This window comes from Zeugodacus cucurbitae, chromosome 5 (genome assembly GCF_028554725.1).
Source record: "Zeugodacus cucurbitae isolate PBARC_wt_2022May chromosome 5, idZeuCucr1.2, whole genome shotgun sequence".
Taxonomy (NCBI): domain Eukaryota; kingdom Metazoa; phylum Arthropoda; class Insecta; order Diptera; family Tephritidae; genus Zeugodacus; species Zeugodacus cucurbitae.
This window is the reverse complement of record NC_071670.1, coordinates 17,632,435-17,651,004: the sequence shown is the minus strand read 5'-3', so window position 1 is coordinate 17,651,004 and position 18,570 is coordinate 17,632,435. Positions and strand designations below refer to the sequence as shown.

At 44.3% G+C, this 18,570-nt stretch overlaps 2 protein-coding genes across 3 annotated transcripts; both read left to right on the top strand.

The window, feature by feature from the left end:
• Positions 1-2,003: 2,003 nt before the first annotated feature.
• Positions 2,004-6,147, top strand: LOC128922021 (cell surface glycoprotein 1-like). Of its 2 annotated transcripts, none has more exons than XM_054231299.1 (2): positions 2,004-2,338; positions 2,627-6,147. In XM_054231299.1, the coding sequence occupies exons 1-2, from the start codon at positions 2,058-2,060 to the stop codon at positions 5,778-5,780; spliced, it is 3,435 nt and encodes a 1,144-aa protein (XP_054087274.1). In that variant the 5' UTR covers positions 2,004-2,057; the 3' UTR covers positions 5,781-6,147. The 2 variants fall into 2 exon arrangements, with proteins under 2 accessions (XP_054087274.1, XP_054087273.1); XM_054231298.1 differs by having other exon boundaries at positions 2,004-3,027; positions 3,082-6,147.
• A 6,523-nt stretch (positions 6,148-12,670) lies between these two features.
• On the top strand, positions 12,671-17,885 carry LOC128922190 (uncharacterized). Its single transcript, XM_054231928.1, has 2 exons — positions 12,671-13,166; positions 17,623-17,885. The coding sequence occupies exons 1-2, from the start codon at positions 12,780-12,782 to the stop codon at positions 17,833-17,835; spliced, it is 600 nt and encodes a 199-aa protein (XP_054087903.1). The 5' UTR covers positions 12,671-12,779; the 3' UTR covers positions 17,836-17,885.
• Positions 17,886-18,570: the final 685 nt, after the last annotated feature.

Below are 18,570 nucleotides of genomic sequence, written 5' to 3'. Positions count from 1 at the left end.
TGGCAAGAATGAATCTGCGTTGTATTTCGAGGCTGACATTGTTATCGCTGTAAATGCTGGTTCCCAGATAAACGAAATTATCTATAACTTCAAAGTTATGATTGTCAACAGTGACGTGGGAGCCAAGACGCAAATGCGCCTAGTCTGAAACCTAGTTTGGTATCGAATGGCTCGGAGAGGTCCTTTCCGATCCTGCCGGATCTTTTGGTGTTGCTTAACGTCAGCTTACACAGCCGTATTAGTTTCCGGGGATACCAAATCCAGACATCGCGGCATAAACGCAGCTCTTTTTCGTACTGTCGAATGCAGCTTTAAAATCGATGAAAAGATGGTGAGTATCGATTCTTCTCTCTCGGGTCTTTTCCAAGATTTGGCGCATGGTGAATATTTGGTCAGTTGTTGATTTTCCAGGTCTAAAGCCACACTGATAAGGTCCAATGAATTTGTTGACGGTAGGCTTTAGTCTTTCACACAGTACGCTCGATAGAACCTTATAAGCAATGTTAAGGAGGCATGGTAGTTGGCGCATATTGTGGGGTCTCCCTTTTTGTGGATTGGGCAGAGTACACTGAGATTGGACAGAGTACACACTGATGCATGCATCTTATCAGTTCTTCGCCGCCGTATTTGAATAGCTCGGCCGGCAATCCATCGGCCCCCGCCGCCTTTTTGTTTTTCAAGCGGGTAATTGCTATTCTAATTTCTTCAATGTCGGGCAATGGAACATCTGTTCCATCCTCATCGAGTGGAGAATCTTGTTCGCCATCTCCTGGTGTTGTACTTTCACTGCCATTCCGCAGTTCGGAGAAGTGTTCCCTCCACAAACTCAGTGTACTCTGGACATCAACCTCTAGATCACCTCTGGGGTCCTACAGGAGTGTGCTTCGGTCTTGAAACCTTCTGTTAGTCGCCGGATTTTTTCGTAGAATTTTCGAGCATTACCACTGTCAGCGAGCTTGTCAAGCTCTTCATACTCACGCTTTTCGGCATCTTTCTTTTTCTGTCTACAAATGCGTCTCGCTTCCCTCTTCAGCTCTCGGTATCTTTCACATCCCGCTCGTGTCGCGGTATACGTATAGAGCTTGATATGCCGTCCCACAGTTCCCTTATACCGAGTTGCTGAGTGCTCTCAGAGAGCAGGAGTGCAAGTCGAGTAGAAAATCTTTCGGCTGTCGGTTGTGATTGCAGCTTCATGATGTCGAACCTTTCTTGTGTTTGTTGACGTGCGCGCTTTGCTGCACAGAGGCGAGTGTGTCTCTTAGCTGCTACAAGATAGTGGTCCGATGTTCGGACTACGGAGCGTAGGTACATCAATCACATCTATCACAACTTTATCGATCTGGTTGCGTGTGATTCGATCGGGGGACAGCCAAGTAGCTTGATGTATTTTCTTATGCTGGAAACTAGTACTACAGACGACCATATTTCGGGCCCCAGCGAAGTCGATCAGCCTCAGGCCGTTTGGCGATATTTCGTCATGGAAGATGAATTTTCCGACTATTGTGCCAAAGACACCTTCTTTATCCACCCTGGCGTTAAAATCACCAAGCACGATTTTGACATCGGGGCGTGGGCGTAAATAAGCGATATGTTGAAGGATCTTGCTTTGATGCGTATTGTGGCTAGACGTTCATCTCATCCACCGGTGTGAATGCCAGGACTTGGCGACGGAGTCTCTCTTCCACCTCAAATCCAACGCCAAATTTGCGCTCCTTTATATGGCCGCTGTAGAAGATGTCACAAGGACCCACCTTCTTCCGTCCTTGTCCCGTCCATCGCATTTCTTCCAGCACACACATAAGTACATACATATACAAATGTATGAACAAGGAATTATAATATATGATATTTGCATAAGTCGTTTTGCACAGCTGTGCTCATTTTTATTTGGAGACATCGGTAAATAGCACTGTTTTAAAAATAGCAACAGTAAATAATACCGTTGCAACACATGTGCATAGTAGGCATAACGAGCTGTATATAAAGAGCGAAAATTTCGCAGAACATTATAGTCAAGTCAATACTGCATAACGGAATCATTGTATATCGGTACAAAAATGGGAAAATCATTAACTTTCTTTTACATTGTAATTATAGCCGTAGCGTCCTTTGTAGTCGTCGAAATTGATGCAAACGAAAACGGAGAAAACGCAAATGCACAACGAGCACCCGCTCCGCTCGCTGATACAACCAGCGGGCAATCTCAAATCACCACCGAATCAAAAACAACCGATAATTCTAAATTCGCCCCACAATTTGCTGCCACCAATGATACTTCCGACGTCCCCAAAGCCGACGAAGCCGCCGCCGATAAAGCCGACGCCACCAAAGCCGACGCTTCGACAGCTGACGACCCCAAAGCCGAAAAATCCGACGACGGCAAAGCGGACACCCCCAAAGCCGACGCCCCCAAACCCGACGTACTCAAAGCAGACTCCACCAAACCGGACGTTCCCACAGCTGACGCCCCCAAACCCGACGCCTCCAAAGCCGACGTTCCAAAAGCTGAAGCTGCCGTAGCCGACGACGCAGACGCCCCCAAAGCCGCCGTCCCAAAAGTTGACGCTGCCGTAGCCGACGCCACCAAACCCGACGCTCCCACAGCTGACGACCCCAAAGCCGACGCCGAAAAATCCGACGACGGCAAAGCGGACACCCCCAAAGCCGACGCCCCCAAACCCGACGTTCCCACAGCTGACGCCCCCAAACCCGACGCCCCTAAAACCGACGTCCCAAAAGCTGAAGCTGCCGTAGCCGACGACGCAGACGCCCCCAAAGCCGCCGTCCCAAAAGTTGACGCTGCCGTAGCCGACACCCCCAAATCCGACGCCCCTAAAGCCGACGCACCCAAAGCCGACGCACCCAAAGCCGACGCTGAAAAATCCGACGACGGCAAAGGCGACACCCCCAAACCCGACGTTCCCACAGCAGACGCCCCCAAACCCGACGCCCCTAAAACCGACGCCTCCAAAGCCGACGTCCCAAAAGCTGAAGCTGCCGTAGCCGACGACGCAGACGCCCCCAAAGCCGCCGTCCCAAAAGTTGACGCTGCCGTAGCCGACGACGCAGACGCCCCCAAAGACGACGGCAAAGCGGACACCCCCAAAGCCGACGCCCCAAAACCCGACGCCCCCAAAGCCGACGCTGAAAAATCCGACGACGGCAAAGGCGACACCCCCAAACCCAACGTTCCCACAGCTGACGCCCCCAAACCCGACGCCTCCAAAGCCGACGTCCCAAAAGCTGAAGCTGCCGTAGCCGACGACGCAGACGCCCCCAAAGACGACGGTAAAGCGGACACCCCCAAAGCCGACGCCCCAAAACCCGACGGACCCAAACCCGACGTTCCCACAGCTGACGCCCACAAATCCGACGCCCCTAAAACCGACGCTTCCAAAGCCGACGTCCCAAAAGCTGAAGCTGCCGTAGCCGACGACGCAGACGCCCCCAAAGCCGCCGTCCCAAAAGTTGACGCTGCCGTAGCCGACACCCCCAAATCCGACGCCCCCAAAGGCGACTTCCCCAAAGCCGATTGCCCCAAAGCCGACTCCCCCAAAGCCGACGCCGAAAAATCCGACGACGGCAAAGGCGACACCCCCAAAGCCGACTCCACCAAACCCGACGTTCCCACAGCTGACGCCCCCAAACCCGACGCCCCTAAAACCGACGCTTCCAAAACCGACGTCCCAAAAGCTGAAGCTGCCGTAGCCGACGACGCAGACGCCCCCAAAGCTGCCGTCCCAAAAGTTGACGACGGCAAAGGCGACACCCCCAAAGCCGACTCCACCAAACCCGACGTTCCCACAGCTGACGCCCCCAAATCCGACGCCCCTAAAACCGACGCTTCCAAAGCCGACGTCCCAAAAGCTGAAGCTGCCGTAGCCGACACCCCCAAATCCGACGCCCCCAAAGGCGACTTCCCCAAAGCCGATTGCCCCAAAGCCGACTCCCCCAAAGCCGACGCCGAAAAATCCGACGACGGCAAAGGCGACACCCCCAAAGCCGACTCCACCAAACCCGACGTTCCCACAGCTGACGCCCCCAAACCCGACGCCCCTAAAACCGACGCTTCCAAAACCGACGTCCCAAAAGCTGAAGCTGCCGTAGCCGACGACGCAGACGCCCCCAAAGCTGCCGTCCCAAAAGTTGACGACGGCAAAGGCGACACCCCCAAAGCCGACTCCACCAAACCCGACGTTCCCACAGCTGACGCCCCCAAACCCGACGCCCCTAAAACCGACGCTTCCAAAACCGACGTCCCAAAAGCTGAAGCTGCCGTAGCCGACGACGCAGACGCCCCCAAAGCTGCCGTCCCAAAAGTTGACGCTGCCGTAGCCGACACCCCCAAATCCGACGCCCCCAAAGGCGACTTCCCCAAACCCGACGCCCCCAAAGCCGATTGCCCCAAAGCCGACGCTGAAAAATCCGACGACGGCAAAGGCGACACCCCCAAACCCAACGTTCCCACAGCTGACGCCCCCAAACCCGACGCCCCTAAAACCGACGCCTCCAAAGCCGATGTCCCAAAAGCTGAAGCTGCCTTAGCCGACGACGCAGACGCCCCCAAAGCCGACGTCCCAAAAGTTGACGCTGCCGTAGCCGACACCCCCAAATCCGACGCTCCCAAAGCCGATTGCTCCAAAGCCGACGCACCCAAAGCCGACTCCCCCAAACCCGACGCTGAAAAATCCGACGACGGCAAAGGCGACACCCCCAAACCCGACGTTCCCACAGCTGACGCCCCCAAACCCGACGTCCCAAAAGCTGACGCTGCCGTAGCCGACACCCCCAGGGTCGACGCTGCCAAATCCGACGCTGCTAAAGCCGACGCTAACAAAGCCGCCGCTGCCAAAGCCGCCGCCGACAAAGCCGCTAAAGTCGCCGCCGACAAAGCCGCAAAAGCCGACGCCGCCGTTAAATTAGCCGCTGCTAAATTCACCGCCGCCAAAGCCGACGCTGTCAAAGCCAACGCCGATAAAGTCGCCGCCGACAAAGCCGCAAAAGCCGCCAATGCAGGTGTCGCCAAAGGCAGAGCCTCTAGAGTCTCCATTGCTAAAGCACGCAAGGCTGCCGCCGCAGCTAAAGTCACCATCGACAAAGCCGTAAGAGCCAACGCCGCCGCTAAAGTAGCCGCCGCGAAATTCACCGCCGCCAAAGCCGACGCTATCAAAGCCAACGCCGATAAAGTAGCCGCTCACAATGCCGCAAAAGCAGCAGCCAAAGACGCCGCGGTCAAAGCCGACGCCCTAAAACCCGACGCCCTTAAAGCAGACGCCCCCAAATCCGACACCCCCAGGGTCGACGCTGCCAAATCCGACGCTGCCAAAGCCGCCGCCGACAAAGCCGCTAAAGTCGCCGCCGACAAAGCTGCAAAAGCCGACGCCGCCGTTAAATTAGCCGCTGCTAAATTCACCGCCGCCAAAGCCAACGCTGTCAAAGCCAACGCCGATAAAGTCGCCGCCGACAAAGCCGCAAAAGCCGCCAATGCAGGTGTCGCCAAAGGCAGAGCCTCTAGAGTCTCCATTGCTAAAGCACGCAAGGCTGCCGCCGCTGCTAAAGTCGCCACCGACAAAGCCGTAAGAGCCAACGCCGCCGCTAAAGTAGCCGCCGCGAAATTCACCGCCGCCAAAGCCGACGCTATCAAAGCCAACGCCGATAAAGTAGCCGCTCACAATGCTGCAAAAGCCGCAGCCAAAGACGCCGTGGTCAAAGCCGACGCTGCTAAAGTCGCAGTCGACAAAGACACAAAAGCCGCCGCCGCTAAACCTAAGAATAAATAAAAAATAAACAGTAAATCAAACAATTCGCAAAAGAAAGAAGATTATGGTCGAAAACGTGAATAAAAACGCGAAAACAGTGTTTCGCCTATAATTTGATGTAAGTAAGATTACATTAGAAAAAACTATGCAACTGATGGATTTCCCTTGATCGCGACAATATTACAAAAAGCACAATAATTTTAATTCTTTAATAAAATCTTTCACGAAATGTATATAGGAGTCTCCAACGGCACATTATATACATACATATTATACATCGCATATGAAAAAAAATTAAAAATCTACTTTAAGCATTTCATTTGTAAGCGCAATAAATGCGTGAAATATCTTTGTATTCAATTAAAGTTTCAAATAATAATTACAACAATTTTTTTGAAGTGGAAACTTCTTATGGCGCGTTGCACACTTTTGTGGATGAGCATTTTCAACCGTTCTCGCGACAGATGAGATTTTACACAGATATACTCCGCGTGTATTCTTATAATATATGTATACCAGTGATCGGCAGCCCATTGCCCGCGGAGCGCTCTCTTAGCGCACACTGAGTGTACGTGTGAAACACACGCAAAGAACGTACAATAATAAGAAGGAGCAAATGTTAACTCGCAACTTTTTGAGTGCGAAATTATAATGGAACATCGAAAACTCGCCACTTCGAAAGAAAAAAGTACACCACAGCATCAGGGAACTGGGAACAATGATACAAACAGACGCAAGTGATCTGAACAAAACACTGACTATGCCGCGCGCATTTTCATTTTCCCTATAGCGCAGATTGTAAACGCGAAGGAGTTAACAAAATGCGGTTCTGAAATTACTGACATTTTTTTAATCATCTTTTTTTTTAAAGGATTTTTGCAGACATCCTTTGTTGTTGTTGTTGAGTTGTAGCAAAATGTTGCAAATAAGTAAATGACCTCTGACAACTTTGCCTACAAACGTACAGAAGTGCTCTCATGCATATTGATGTCGAATTGTGCGAGTCGACGAGGAATTGACAAAAATGTTTCAAATCGACAATCTAGAGGCAATGTCGGCTATGTTGTCACATTTGTTTCTTTCGCAAGGTTTTGTTCTTGAATTGTTCTTTACGCTACTTTTATAGTAATGCAATGTTCGATTTGCCTACGTTTCATGCCGCTGAGTTTCAGCTAAAATAGGCTAAATCGAAAATAAAGGATAAGGGATATGCATTCTTCTGAACATTGATTTGCAAGCCTCCACAGAATTGATTGAAGAATCTTTTGTATCTGGAAAGGGCTATGTTGCCACTTTTCACTTCTGGTGTGAACAACTCTTGATTTTTAGCATCGTCGTGAAGAAATAACTTGTGCTTTAGCAGGCGCCCAGAAAAGGAAGTGCATTTAAATGCAGTACATTTAAATGTTCTAATTAGAATACATATGTAGCGCAATCGCAAATTTTGACCAATCAGGAAGCGCTTGCGCATACGATTGGTTGTTGTTTGTGTAACTTGCGCGTTCAAATCCCACCCGATATTCTAAAATTCACTTTTTATTTTTTATGTTTTTTTTTTACTTTTATTTTACTTTAAAATTAATCCGTATTATCTTGATTATTTTTATATTCTAGCTATAAGTTAATTGCTTTTTGTTATACATTTTTCTACATCTAGATGGCTTTTGTTGATTTTCATCTCCAACTTTCCAATTGTCTTCCTTTCCATCTGTGTCCTCTTGTCCCTGACATCCTTGTCCGTTAATGTCTGCACCGACAGTTTTGCCATCTTCTTCAGCAGTACTTTCACTACAGGTAACTATGGCAAATAATGCCGTTGACATAATTAGCAAATTCAGGAACGTCGATAACTTTGCCATTTCGTTACTATTTTACGCTAAACACTGATATGTGATCGTTAGAAGCTCGTAGATAATTATGCATTTCGCTTCAATCTTCGGTGTTTTTTACCAACATTTCTGCATTTCGAACATATTCCGTAAATTTTTGCAAATGCGCACACCTGTGCAATTGAATTTCGCAAATCAATTGTTAGCCTGACCTGATTGACCTGATTTTAATAATTTTCGGAACAGAGACACCCTATTAGAAGATAAAAATATCCTCTGAATTACATTCAAATATCTGAGAGATTTACCGATATTTTCGGTTTTATTTAATTACCCTTAGGCACTGAGTTCTTCATGTTCGATATCCAGGGCCTTGAAGAGTTATAGTCCGATTTCGACAATTCCACAAGTGTAGCCACATATGATATACATTATTTGTGCAAAGTTTTATTCCACTATCTTCATCGGTTCTTTATGTATATATTATGAAGTGAAGGATTCAGATCGAATTCAAAATTGAGTTACATATATGGAAATTCGGCGTGCTTGTGAACCGATTTCGCCTATTCAAGGTGTCAAGAAAGTATTATGTACCGAATTTCATTGAAATCGGTCGAGTAGTTCCTAAGATATGGTTTTTGACCCATAAGTGGGCGACGCCACTTTTCCATAAAAAAAATCTGATTGTAGCTCTTCTCTGCCATTTATTCTGTCAAATTTAGTGTTTCTGACGTTTTAGTGAGTTTACGCACTTTTAGTAATTTTTATACTCTCGAAAAAATGTTGCTAAAAGAGTATTATAGTTTTGTTCCCATAACGGTTGTTTGTAACACCCAAAACTAAACGAGTTAGATATAGGGTTACATATTCCAAAGTGATCAGGATGACGAGTAGATTTGAAATCCGTATGTCTGTCCGTCCGTCCGTCTCTCCGTCTGGTGTAAGCTGTCAAGCTGTAACTTGAGTAAAAATTAAGATATATTGACGAAACTAGGCCCAAATATTCCTCTCACGGTTACTTTCGAAAACGGGCGATATCGGACCACTGCCACGCCCACAAAATGGTGAAAACTGAAAACATATAAAGAGCTACAACTGAACCATAAATTAAGCTAATGCAGTAAAATTTGGTATGAAGTATCGAACTAAGAAGGGGCATATGTGGATGTAATTTTTTTGGGGAAGTGGGCGTGGTCCCGCCCCTACTAAGTTTTTTGTACATATCTCGTAAACTGTTAAAGCTATATCAAGGAAGCTTTCTAGAGTCGTTTCTTTTAGATACAAAATACAGTCCAAAAATGGAGGAAATCGGATTAAAAATAACGCCCACCTCGCATACAAAGGTTATGTTGAAAACAACTAAAAATGCTTTAATTCGGTAAGGGAAACCACCAGATACCTTAAATTTCATTATAAAGAAAGTACGGAAGTGCTGCACTCAAAATGGTATACAAAATTTTAAATGGGCCTGGTACCGCCACCTTATTGGTCAAAAACCATATCTCCGAAACTACTCGCTTCCCAATGATATGTTGTGAAAATAGTCCAAATCGAATCACAACCACGCCTACTTCCCATATGCCAGAACTATGAAGTCGATCTGAATCGTTTACTTTATAATATACTAGCAGACCCGGCCACACGTTTTGTGGCTAAGATATACAATCAATCTTGGCTTCGATGACGATACAAAGTTCATTACAAAGTCGAGGTTGATTTATGTCATTCAGTTGTCATGATAACTGATGCTACCTTTAAATGTAAAATTAAGTGGTGATAATCAAGGCAACTCCAATGATTATGAAATCCTTTGGGATAGTTGGCTACGTCATCCTAATTTCTGTATTAGCTCTCCTGTAACGAAATTCTAAATTGTCGCATTGACATCGACGACATCTTTATTTTTTGCGTTTGTTGATTTCAATATTGGTCGTTCACTCAGCCAATTATGGGTATTATATTGTTGTTTTATGTCCGGAAAGAGACAGAAATGTTATTAATCCATCGAGGTGTCAACTGTGACCTTACCAGTTCCAATATCTTGCAACGCTTCTACAATCACAGTTTGATCTTATTGCAAAAACACTAGGATGTATAAATAAGCGATTTTTGTGCGCCGTACTTCCCAAATTATCAACTTGCATATCTGGAGAATCTTCGCTATAGCTCTATTTTTGGCGATTTTGCAAACTGGTGTTTCGTTGATTTGCAATTGAGGAGTAACTTCAATGCCGAATGTACAGTTTGTGTGCCTACTAACAGGTAGCCAAGTTGCCCCTATTCCCGTTATGCTTTGATGGTGAAAATGAGTGAAATCGGTTAAGGAATTACCACGGTCCTCGTATACAATACATGATGATTTTCGTTATTATATTCTTCTTTATGAATATATGGTCAGTATTGTGTGTTATCTTAATAAAATTACATCACTAAATTGCGGTTGCACCCAAACTTAGCCATTCCTTACTTGTTACAAATTGTTTTGGGCTATCCAACCTTATACATTTGAAAAATGGCAAAAATATTTTAACAAAGCAACCATGACTACCTTCAAAATATTACTATTTTTTGTTTTCTATTTTTTTTTTTAATTTTGTTGTCAACTCATATAAAGTTCTGTTATTGCAATCTTCCGCGCAATTTTTCTATATTTACTTACTTTCTAAACCTTTCTTGGCAATATTCGAATATTTTAAGACTTAAATTAGCCAGATATGGCAGTTCTTGACTTTTTGCGAGACTAACGAACAGCAATTCGTTTTTATACATATCAAGAGAATACAAATTGTTTGTATGGTACATTAGAAAAATGTGAATTTTAGTCTTTTTCAGGCAATTTTTTTAAATTTTTTTCTCCGTAAGAACCATCCTCAAACCCCCTGGAATACACACAAAAAGAATGAGTGAAATCGGTCCAGTCGTTTTCATGCTATGTCGTGACAACGGAAAACGGGTTTCATTTTTATATATAGACATAGATAATGTAAGCACTAGTGAAGATATCGGGACAGAACTTTGTAAACATACTGCATTTAAGGGGCCATCCATAAATTACGTCACACGAATTTAAGGACTTTTTAACCCCTCCCCCTTTCTTGCCACATTTTGAACTCACCCCCCCTGACGTGACGTCACCCATTTTCCAATTTTATGGATTTATCATAAATTAAAAAAAAACAGGTTATTTTATTTATTCTTTTATTTATTGAATAATCTTTAATAAAATCAACATTTAGTTAAATATTAAAGTATACAGACAACGAATAACTAGTTAAGAAATAATAGATACTTAATTATGCTAATTAAAAATACAAAACTTAATTTAGGGTTTAGGTAAAAAGTTAATATTTCATTATTTAATTCAGAAATTTAAGTCTAATCTTCTTTTATTTTGGGCCATAACATTTAAAATCTCTTCCTCCGTCACGCCTATATCTCTATGGATATTAAAGAGAGCCATTCCGTTCAGGCGTGCTTCTCCAGTTTTATTTTTTAAATATGTTTTTAGCCTGCGAAGTGAGGAAAACGAGCGTTCACTTGAAGCGACAGATATAGGGATTGTTGCTCTAATCTTTAAAAAACGATGCACTGTTTTGTAAATTTTTGCATCGCAACAATTCAACGCGTCTAAAGAAGTTTTGGATCTCTTTGTTTGATTTAACTAGTTCCTGAAAATATATTCAAAAGTTTAGTTAGAAAATATAATCTGAAGAAAAGATTTTTAACCTTTTCCACATTCTAAATTCAGCAACGAAATCATCGGGATCTTCTACATCAGCGGTTAAGTTAAGACACTCAAGTATTTTTTTGCAAATAGCATACTTTTTTTTAATTTAAATTTATTTCACAACAGTTTGCTCTTGGAACGAAAACTGAAAGTCATAATAAATGAGTTTTTATTTTTCCTGTATTATGATTAACAATAAACTCCAAAAGAAATAATAGAAACCTTATTGGTGACTTTTCACTTCAGAACTAATTTTCAAAAGAAGTCCATTTTCGACTCACAATTCCCCTTAAATCTAAAAAAATCCAGTTCAGCAGCCACAGAGTTATAAGGCAAAGCCCAGTTTATATTTTTCTGGGTTTTTTAATTGGCCTACATTTCCACAACTTTTTAATACTAGCCAGATACAATAGGTTTGTTTTTAGTTTAACATTTTCATAGTTTCAAAAAATTAAATTCTATCAGCAGAAAAGTATCAAAATAGGCCGTTTATGAACAAAAAAGTATCAAATCACAAAATTTAGAAAAAAAAGTATCAAAAAAGATACAATCGTATCAAAACGGCAACACTGTTAGTGTCTAATGTATTCATTTATTTTACATATTCATACATCGTCGGCAGAAAGATTGCTTTGAAAACAACAAATTACAATTATTCAAATGACTATGTAGAATTAAATTCTATTATTTAAAAATGCAATTACTTTGGAGAGGGGGGGTTTAACACCCCAAACCCCCCCCCTGCGTTCGCCCCTGAAGTATCGTCATTATTCATTAAACAGAGAATCTCTCGGGCACGTCTAGCCGCAATACTTTGAGGACGAAATTTCACGATAGGTAACAGCTCTTGTTTTTTACGTGATTGTTTGTGTTGATTGGTGGCTTTATATGAAGAAAAATATAGGCCACATATGCTACACGATCTTTTAAATAAGTATGACTCGACACTAGAGCAATAACTATCATATGGAACTTGTTTAGATGGGATGATGCTTGGAGATTTAATAATATCTGTAGTAATAATGGAGCAAACTTAATTAAACTTTTAATAATTTCCAAAGACTAGAACGTCTTACACCGCAACATACAATAGTTTCACGTTTAACCCTCCGATGTTCATATGGGTCTGGCCAGACCCATTCGATCTTTAAATGTATGTAGATCTTTTATTTTTAATATCTGAGGCTTCTTAGTCCATGACTTCCTAAAATTTAGTGTGCTAAACACAATGAAGCAGCAAAATTAAGATTTTTGCTATATTTGTTGTAAAAATAATAATTTTAAACTAATTTCGTTTATTAAGCTCACATGGGTCTGTGCAGACCCATATAAGCTTCTCATGTAGATTGGTTAACCGTTAGGTGTAAACAACTTGATGTGTTGACGCGTTTGCTTCGTAAGCTAAACGCAGCAAATGTGAGTCCGGAAGAACGTCAGCGACTTCAGGCACAAATTGAAGAAATTATGGGACAGGAGTCCGATCCATTTGAAATAAGTGACGACGTAGAAGATGATGAATATTTTCCAGATGAAGATGACTTCGGTGAAGCATCAGATATAGAACAGGAAATCGAGTTAGAGGCTGTTCTGGATGAAAACCATGATGATATTGAGGATTTGTATAGAGAAGCTGTTGCCCTTGAGGCTTCAACTACAATGGAATCATGCAGCACATCTATTACCCAGGGCCTTATATACAGGTCGAAAGATGGTAGAATGTGGAATTCAAATCCTCCACCACCTGGAAGGCCTCGTTGTCAGAATGTTACAACTTTTACTCGTAAAGGGCCACTACGAGGAGCGTCACCGAGTCATAAAGCTCTTTTCAAGCTATTGCTGTCTCCTGAAATCGTAAGTATCATTGTGCGGGAAACCAACAGAAAAGCCGTTGAAGCGTTTCGTCTATGGAATGAAAAGCATCCCAGTAATAAACAGCGTTCTTGGGTAATGACTGACAATGACGAAATGTATGCTTTTTTTGGGATACTACTTATTGCTGGTGTATTCCACTCGAATTCTCAGCCAGCGAAAGAATTGTGGGCCAGCTACAATATGCCAATTTATAAGGCCACTATGTCATTGAATCGGTTCAAGAGCTTAACTACTTTCATCCGTTTCGATAACAGTGGTACTCGTGCTGAGAGGTTGAAGCAAAGCAAAACTGCTGCCCTGGACGATGTATGGCTCATGCTGATGGCCAATTTAGAGAAAGCATACACTCCGGATTGTCATGTAACCGTCGATGAACAGTTATTTCCATATCGTGGGCGCACTCGATTCACCCAATATATTCCGAGTAAGCCGGGTCGTCATGAAATTGATGCAAAATTATATGGACAGCGGTAGGACTGTTTATGCTGACAATTTTTTTTCAACATACAACTTGGCAAAAATGTTGATGAATCGTAGAGTGGCTTTTGTCGGTGTGTGTGATTGGCGTTGCAACCGTTTAGCCGGTTATAGCCGAATCGACGATAGTGCGCCACCTGTCTCTCTCCTTCGCAGTTCGGCGCCAGTTGGAGATCCCAAGTGTAACCAGGTCGCTCTCTACCTGGTCCCTCCAACGGAGTGGAGGCCTTCCCCTTCCTCGGCTTCCTCCGGCGGGTACTGCATCGAACACTTTCAGGGCTGGAGTGTTTTCGTCCATTCGGACAACATGACCTAGCCAGCGTAGCCGCTGTCTTTTTATTCGCTGAACTATGTCAATGTCGTCGTATAACTCGTACAGCTCATCGTTCCATCGTCTGCGGTATTCGCCGTTGCCAATGTTCTGAGGACCATAAATCTTGCGCAAAATTTTCCTCTCGAAAACTCCTAGTGTCGTCTCATCTGATGTTGACATCGTCCAAGCTTCTGCACCGTAAAGCAGGACGGGAATGATAAGCGACTTGTAGAGCTTGATTTTGGTTCGTCGAGAGAGGACTTTACTGTTCAATTGCCTACTCAGTCCAAAGTAGCACCTGTTGGCAAGAGTTATTCTGCGCTGGATTTCGAGGCTGACATTGTTCGTGTTGTTGATGCTGGTTCCCAGGTATACGAAATTATCTACGACCTCGAAGTTATGACTGTCAACAGTGACGTGGGAGCCAAGACGCGAATGCGCCGACTGTTTGTTTGATGACAGGAAATATTTCGTCTTGTCCTCATTCACCTCCAGACCCATTCGCTTCGCCTCCTTATCCATGCGGGAAAAAGCAGAACAAACGGCGCGGTTGTTGCTTCCGATGATATCAATATCATCGGCGTACGCCAGGAGCTGTACACTCTTGTAGAAGATTGTACCTTCTCGGTTTAGCTCTGCAGCTCTTATAATTTTTTCCAGCATCAGGTTAAAGAAGTCGCACGATAGTGAGTCACCTTGTCTGAAACCTCGTTTGGTATCGAACGGCTCGGAGAGGTCCTTCCCAATCATGACGGAGCTTTTGGTGTTGCTCAACGTCAATTTACACAGCCGTATTAGTTTTGCGGGGATACCAAATTCAGACATCGCGGCGTAAAGGCAACTCCTTTTCGTGCTGTCGAAAGCAGCTTTAAAATCGACAAAAAGGTGGTGTGTGTCGATCCTCTTTTCTCGGGTCTTTTCCAAGATTTGGCGCATGGTGAATATCTGGTCAGTTGTCGATTTTCCAGGTCTAAAGCCACACTGATAAGGTCCAATCAGTTTGTTGACGGTGGGCTTTAGTCTTTCACACAATACGCTCGATAGAACCTTGTATGCGATATTTAGGAGGCTGATCCCACGGTAATTGGCGCAGATTGTGGGATCTCCCTTTTTATGGATTGGGCAGAGCACACTGAGATTCCAATCGTCAGGCATGCTTTCTTCCGACCATATTCTGCAAAGAAGCTGATGCATGCACCTTATCAGTTCTTCGCCGCCGTATTTGAATAGTTCTGCCGGTAATCTATCGGGCCCCCGCTGCTTTGTTGTTCTTCAAGCGGGTAATTGCTATTCGAATTTCTTCATGGTCGGGTAATGGAACATCTGTTCCATCGTCATCGATTGGGGGATCGGGTTCGCCATCTCCTGGTGTTGTACTCTCACTGCCATTCAGCAGGTCGGAGAAGTGTTCCCTCCATAATCCCAGTATGCCCTGGACATCGGTTACCAGATTACCACCTTGGTCTCTACATGAGGATGCTCCGGTCTTGAAACCTTCGTTAAGTCGCTTCATTTTTTCATAAAATTTTCGAGCATTCCCTCTGTCTGCCAGCTTCTCAAGCTCTTCATACTCACGCATTTCGGCCTCTTTCTTTTTTTGTCTGCAAATGCGTCTCGCTTCCCTCTTCAGCTCTCGGTATCTATCCCATCCCGCACGTGTTGTGGTCGTTTGCAATGTTGCGAGGTAGGCAGTCTGTTTTCTCTCCGCTGCGAGACGGCACTCTTCATCGTACCAGCTTGTTTTTTGTCGTTGCCGAAAACCAATTGCTTCGGCTGCAGCGGTACGCAGTGAGTTTGAGATGCCGTTCCACAGTTCCCTTATACCGAGATGCTGATGAGTGCTCTCAGAGAGCAGGAGTGCAAGTCGAGTAGAGTATTTCGTGGCTGTCTGTTGCGATTGCAGCTTTTCGACGTCGAACCTTCCTTGTGTTTGTTGACGGGCATTCTTTGCTGCACAGAGGCGGGTGCGTATCTTCGCTGCGACCAGATAATGGTCCGAGTCTATATTTGGTCCTCGGAGCGTACGCACGTCTAAAACACAGGAGACATGTCTTCCGTCTATCACAACGTGATCGATTTGGTTCCGCGTGTTTCGATCAGGAGACAGCCAAGTAGCTTGATGTATTTTCTTATGCTGGAATCTGGTACTACAGACGACCATATTTCGGGCCCCAGCGAAGTCGATCAGCCTCAGGCCGTTTGGCGATGTTTCGTCATGGAGGCTGAATTTTCCGACTGTTGTGCCAAAGACACCTTCTTTACCCACCCTGGCGTTAAAATCACCAAGCACGACTTTTACATCGTGGCGGGGGCAGCGCTCATAGGTGCGTTCTAGGCGCTCATAGAAAGCATCTTTGGTCACATCGTCCTTCTCTTCCATTGGGGCGTGGGCGCAAATCAGCGATATGTTGAAGAACCTCGCTTTGATGCGGATTGTGGCTAGACGTTCATCCACCGGGGTGAATGCCAGGACTCTGCGACGGAGTCTCTCTCCCACCACAAATCCAACACCAAATTTGCGCTCCTTTATATGGCCGCTGTAGTAGATGTCACAAGGACCCACCTTCTTCCGTCCTTGTCCCGTCCATCGCACTTCTTGGATGGCGGTGATGTCAGCCTTAAGTCGTATGAGGACATCAACCAGCTGGGCAGAGGCACCTTCCCAATTAAGGGTCCGGACATTCCAGGTGCATGCCCTTATATCATTATCCTTAAAACGTTTGCAGGGGTCGTCATCAAAAGGGGGGTGTCTCATCCGAGGCTTTCGTAGATTTTTCATTGGGGGGTGTTTTTATGTGGTGGGTCCCAAACCCTACGCACAACCGCATAAGCGGGCTTCGCCTTCTCACTTTAGCTCGCCTTCAAACGGATGTCTGTTGGCTAGCCAGAGGATACTTGGTCTAAAACCGGAAGTCGTGAGCTGCTTGAACCATGTGGAGAAGAATCGTTTCTGGCCACTCCCAAGTGAGTGACAATCAAAAACTTTCCTCACTTGCGTGAACTTCTACACATGATCCCATCCTCCTAGTCGGTACCGTAAGAAAAAATAAGACCTTCATTCCGCATGAATTGCTTAACCCGAAGCGTGATGTTAAAAGCACTTTATTTTGTTATCACAATGATAATATCGGTCTGTGCTCGTATATGGCAAAGCCGAAAAAGCCAGTAATTATGTTATCCACTGCCCATTACCGTCAAAGCACCGATCCATTGAAAGGATTTAAGTCAGATCAAATTTTGGACTACAATAAATTTAAAGCGGGGGTAGATACAATGAATGTTGACGGGCTATTCGTGCAAACGCTCGACAAACCGTTGGCCACTGGCAATGTTTTATAATATGCTGGATATTGCCGGTTTGGCCTCATTCATCATCTATGACGAGCTGAATCCGGCAAAGCAGAGTGATAAGAGGCGCTCATTTATCATTGAATTGGCACGGCAGCTAGTTATTCCACATATGACGAAACGGGCGACTAACCCATTAGTATGGAGGTTTGCTCATATAAGACAAGCAATGAATCTTTTCAATATCAAGGTGAGTATGAATTATATACACACCTACATATATCTCCGCGTATAAATATATGTGTATGCATGTATTCATATTTACTAATTTAAAATAAATTATTTCGCTAGTTTTAGGTACCGGAATCTTGTCCATCGACATCAGATGCAACACAGCAACAATCATATGCTCAAGTTGCTTCAAAACGGTCATCGTGCTACCATTGTGCTTCTTCTTCTTCGAAAAAGCGACGTAAAACTCGTTATAACTGCAGCAAATGTAATCGTCCCATATGTCTTAATGAACATTCCATGCAACTATATAGTTGTAAACCCAATTGCTCTTCATAATTAATACTAATCCGTTCAAATAAATAAATAAAATTATTTTTAAAACCGTATTTCTTACATTATTTTTATGGGTCTGGGCAGACCCTTATGATGCACTTACCGCATCATAAGGCACCGAACATCGGAGGGTTAACTATTTGTAAAAAATATTGTGACTCACTTAAAAATATTGGTGCAACATATTAGCATACCAAGTAGCATTATTTTTCAACCATAGCCTGTTCAATATCCAGTCCAGTAATTGTTGGTGCAACATATTCAGCAACGACTGAAAAATTATCAATGACTAACTTGCTCCAAATCTCAGCCAACACATTGCCCGCACTTTCGAAGTTTCGTTTTTCTAGATCTAAGTCAGTAGTTAGATTAATTGAATCAAGATGTGAACCAAAAACATCATGTTTTAATAGTACACCAGTAAGTGATCGGCGTGGTACAGGGCAGCCAGTCGTCTAGCACCCAGGAGCTCAGCAGAGCCCTAAATTTTGAAATGTGATGTCACAAAGCTTTTGACCCCCCCTGCCCCTTGTCACACAATGTCACTTCTGAATGATACCCTCCCCCCCCCCTTCAAGGTGTGACGTAATTTATGGATGGCCCCTAAATGCCAAAAATGAGTGAAATCGGGTCGTAACTTTCCATATCTCCCATATACTTAGTATTAGGGTTTTCAAACTTTCAATGGACTTTATACCATATATATGTCGAACATGTGAGTCAAATTGTGTGTTATCT

Coding starts and splice junctions, on each gene's coding strand:
- LOC128922021 (XM_054231298.1), top strand. CDS start 2,058: ATGGGAAAATCATTAACTTTCTTTTACATTGTAATTATAGCCGTAGCG. Junction 3,028..3,081: donor CGACGCAGACGCCCCCAAAG/CCGCCGTCCCAA, acceptor ACGCCCCCAAAG/ACGACGGCAAAGCGGACACC.
- LOC128922190 (XM_054231928.1), top strand. CDS start 12,780: ATGGGACAGGAGTCCGATCCATTTGAAATAAGTGACGACGTAGAAGAT. Junction 13,167..17,622: donor TATTGCTGTCTCCTGAAATC/GTAAGTATCATT, acceptor CGCTAGTTTTAG/GTACCGGAATCTTGTCCATC.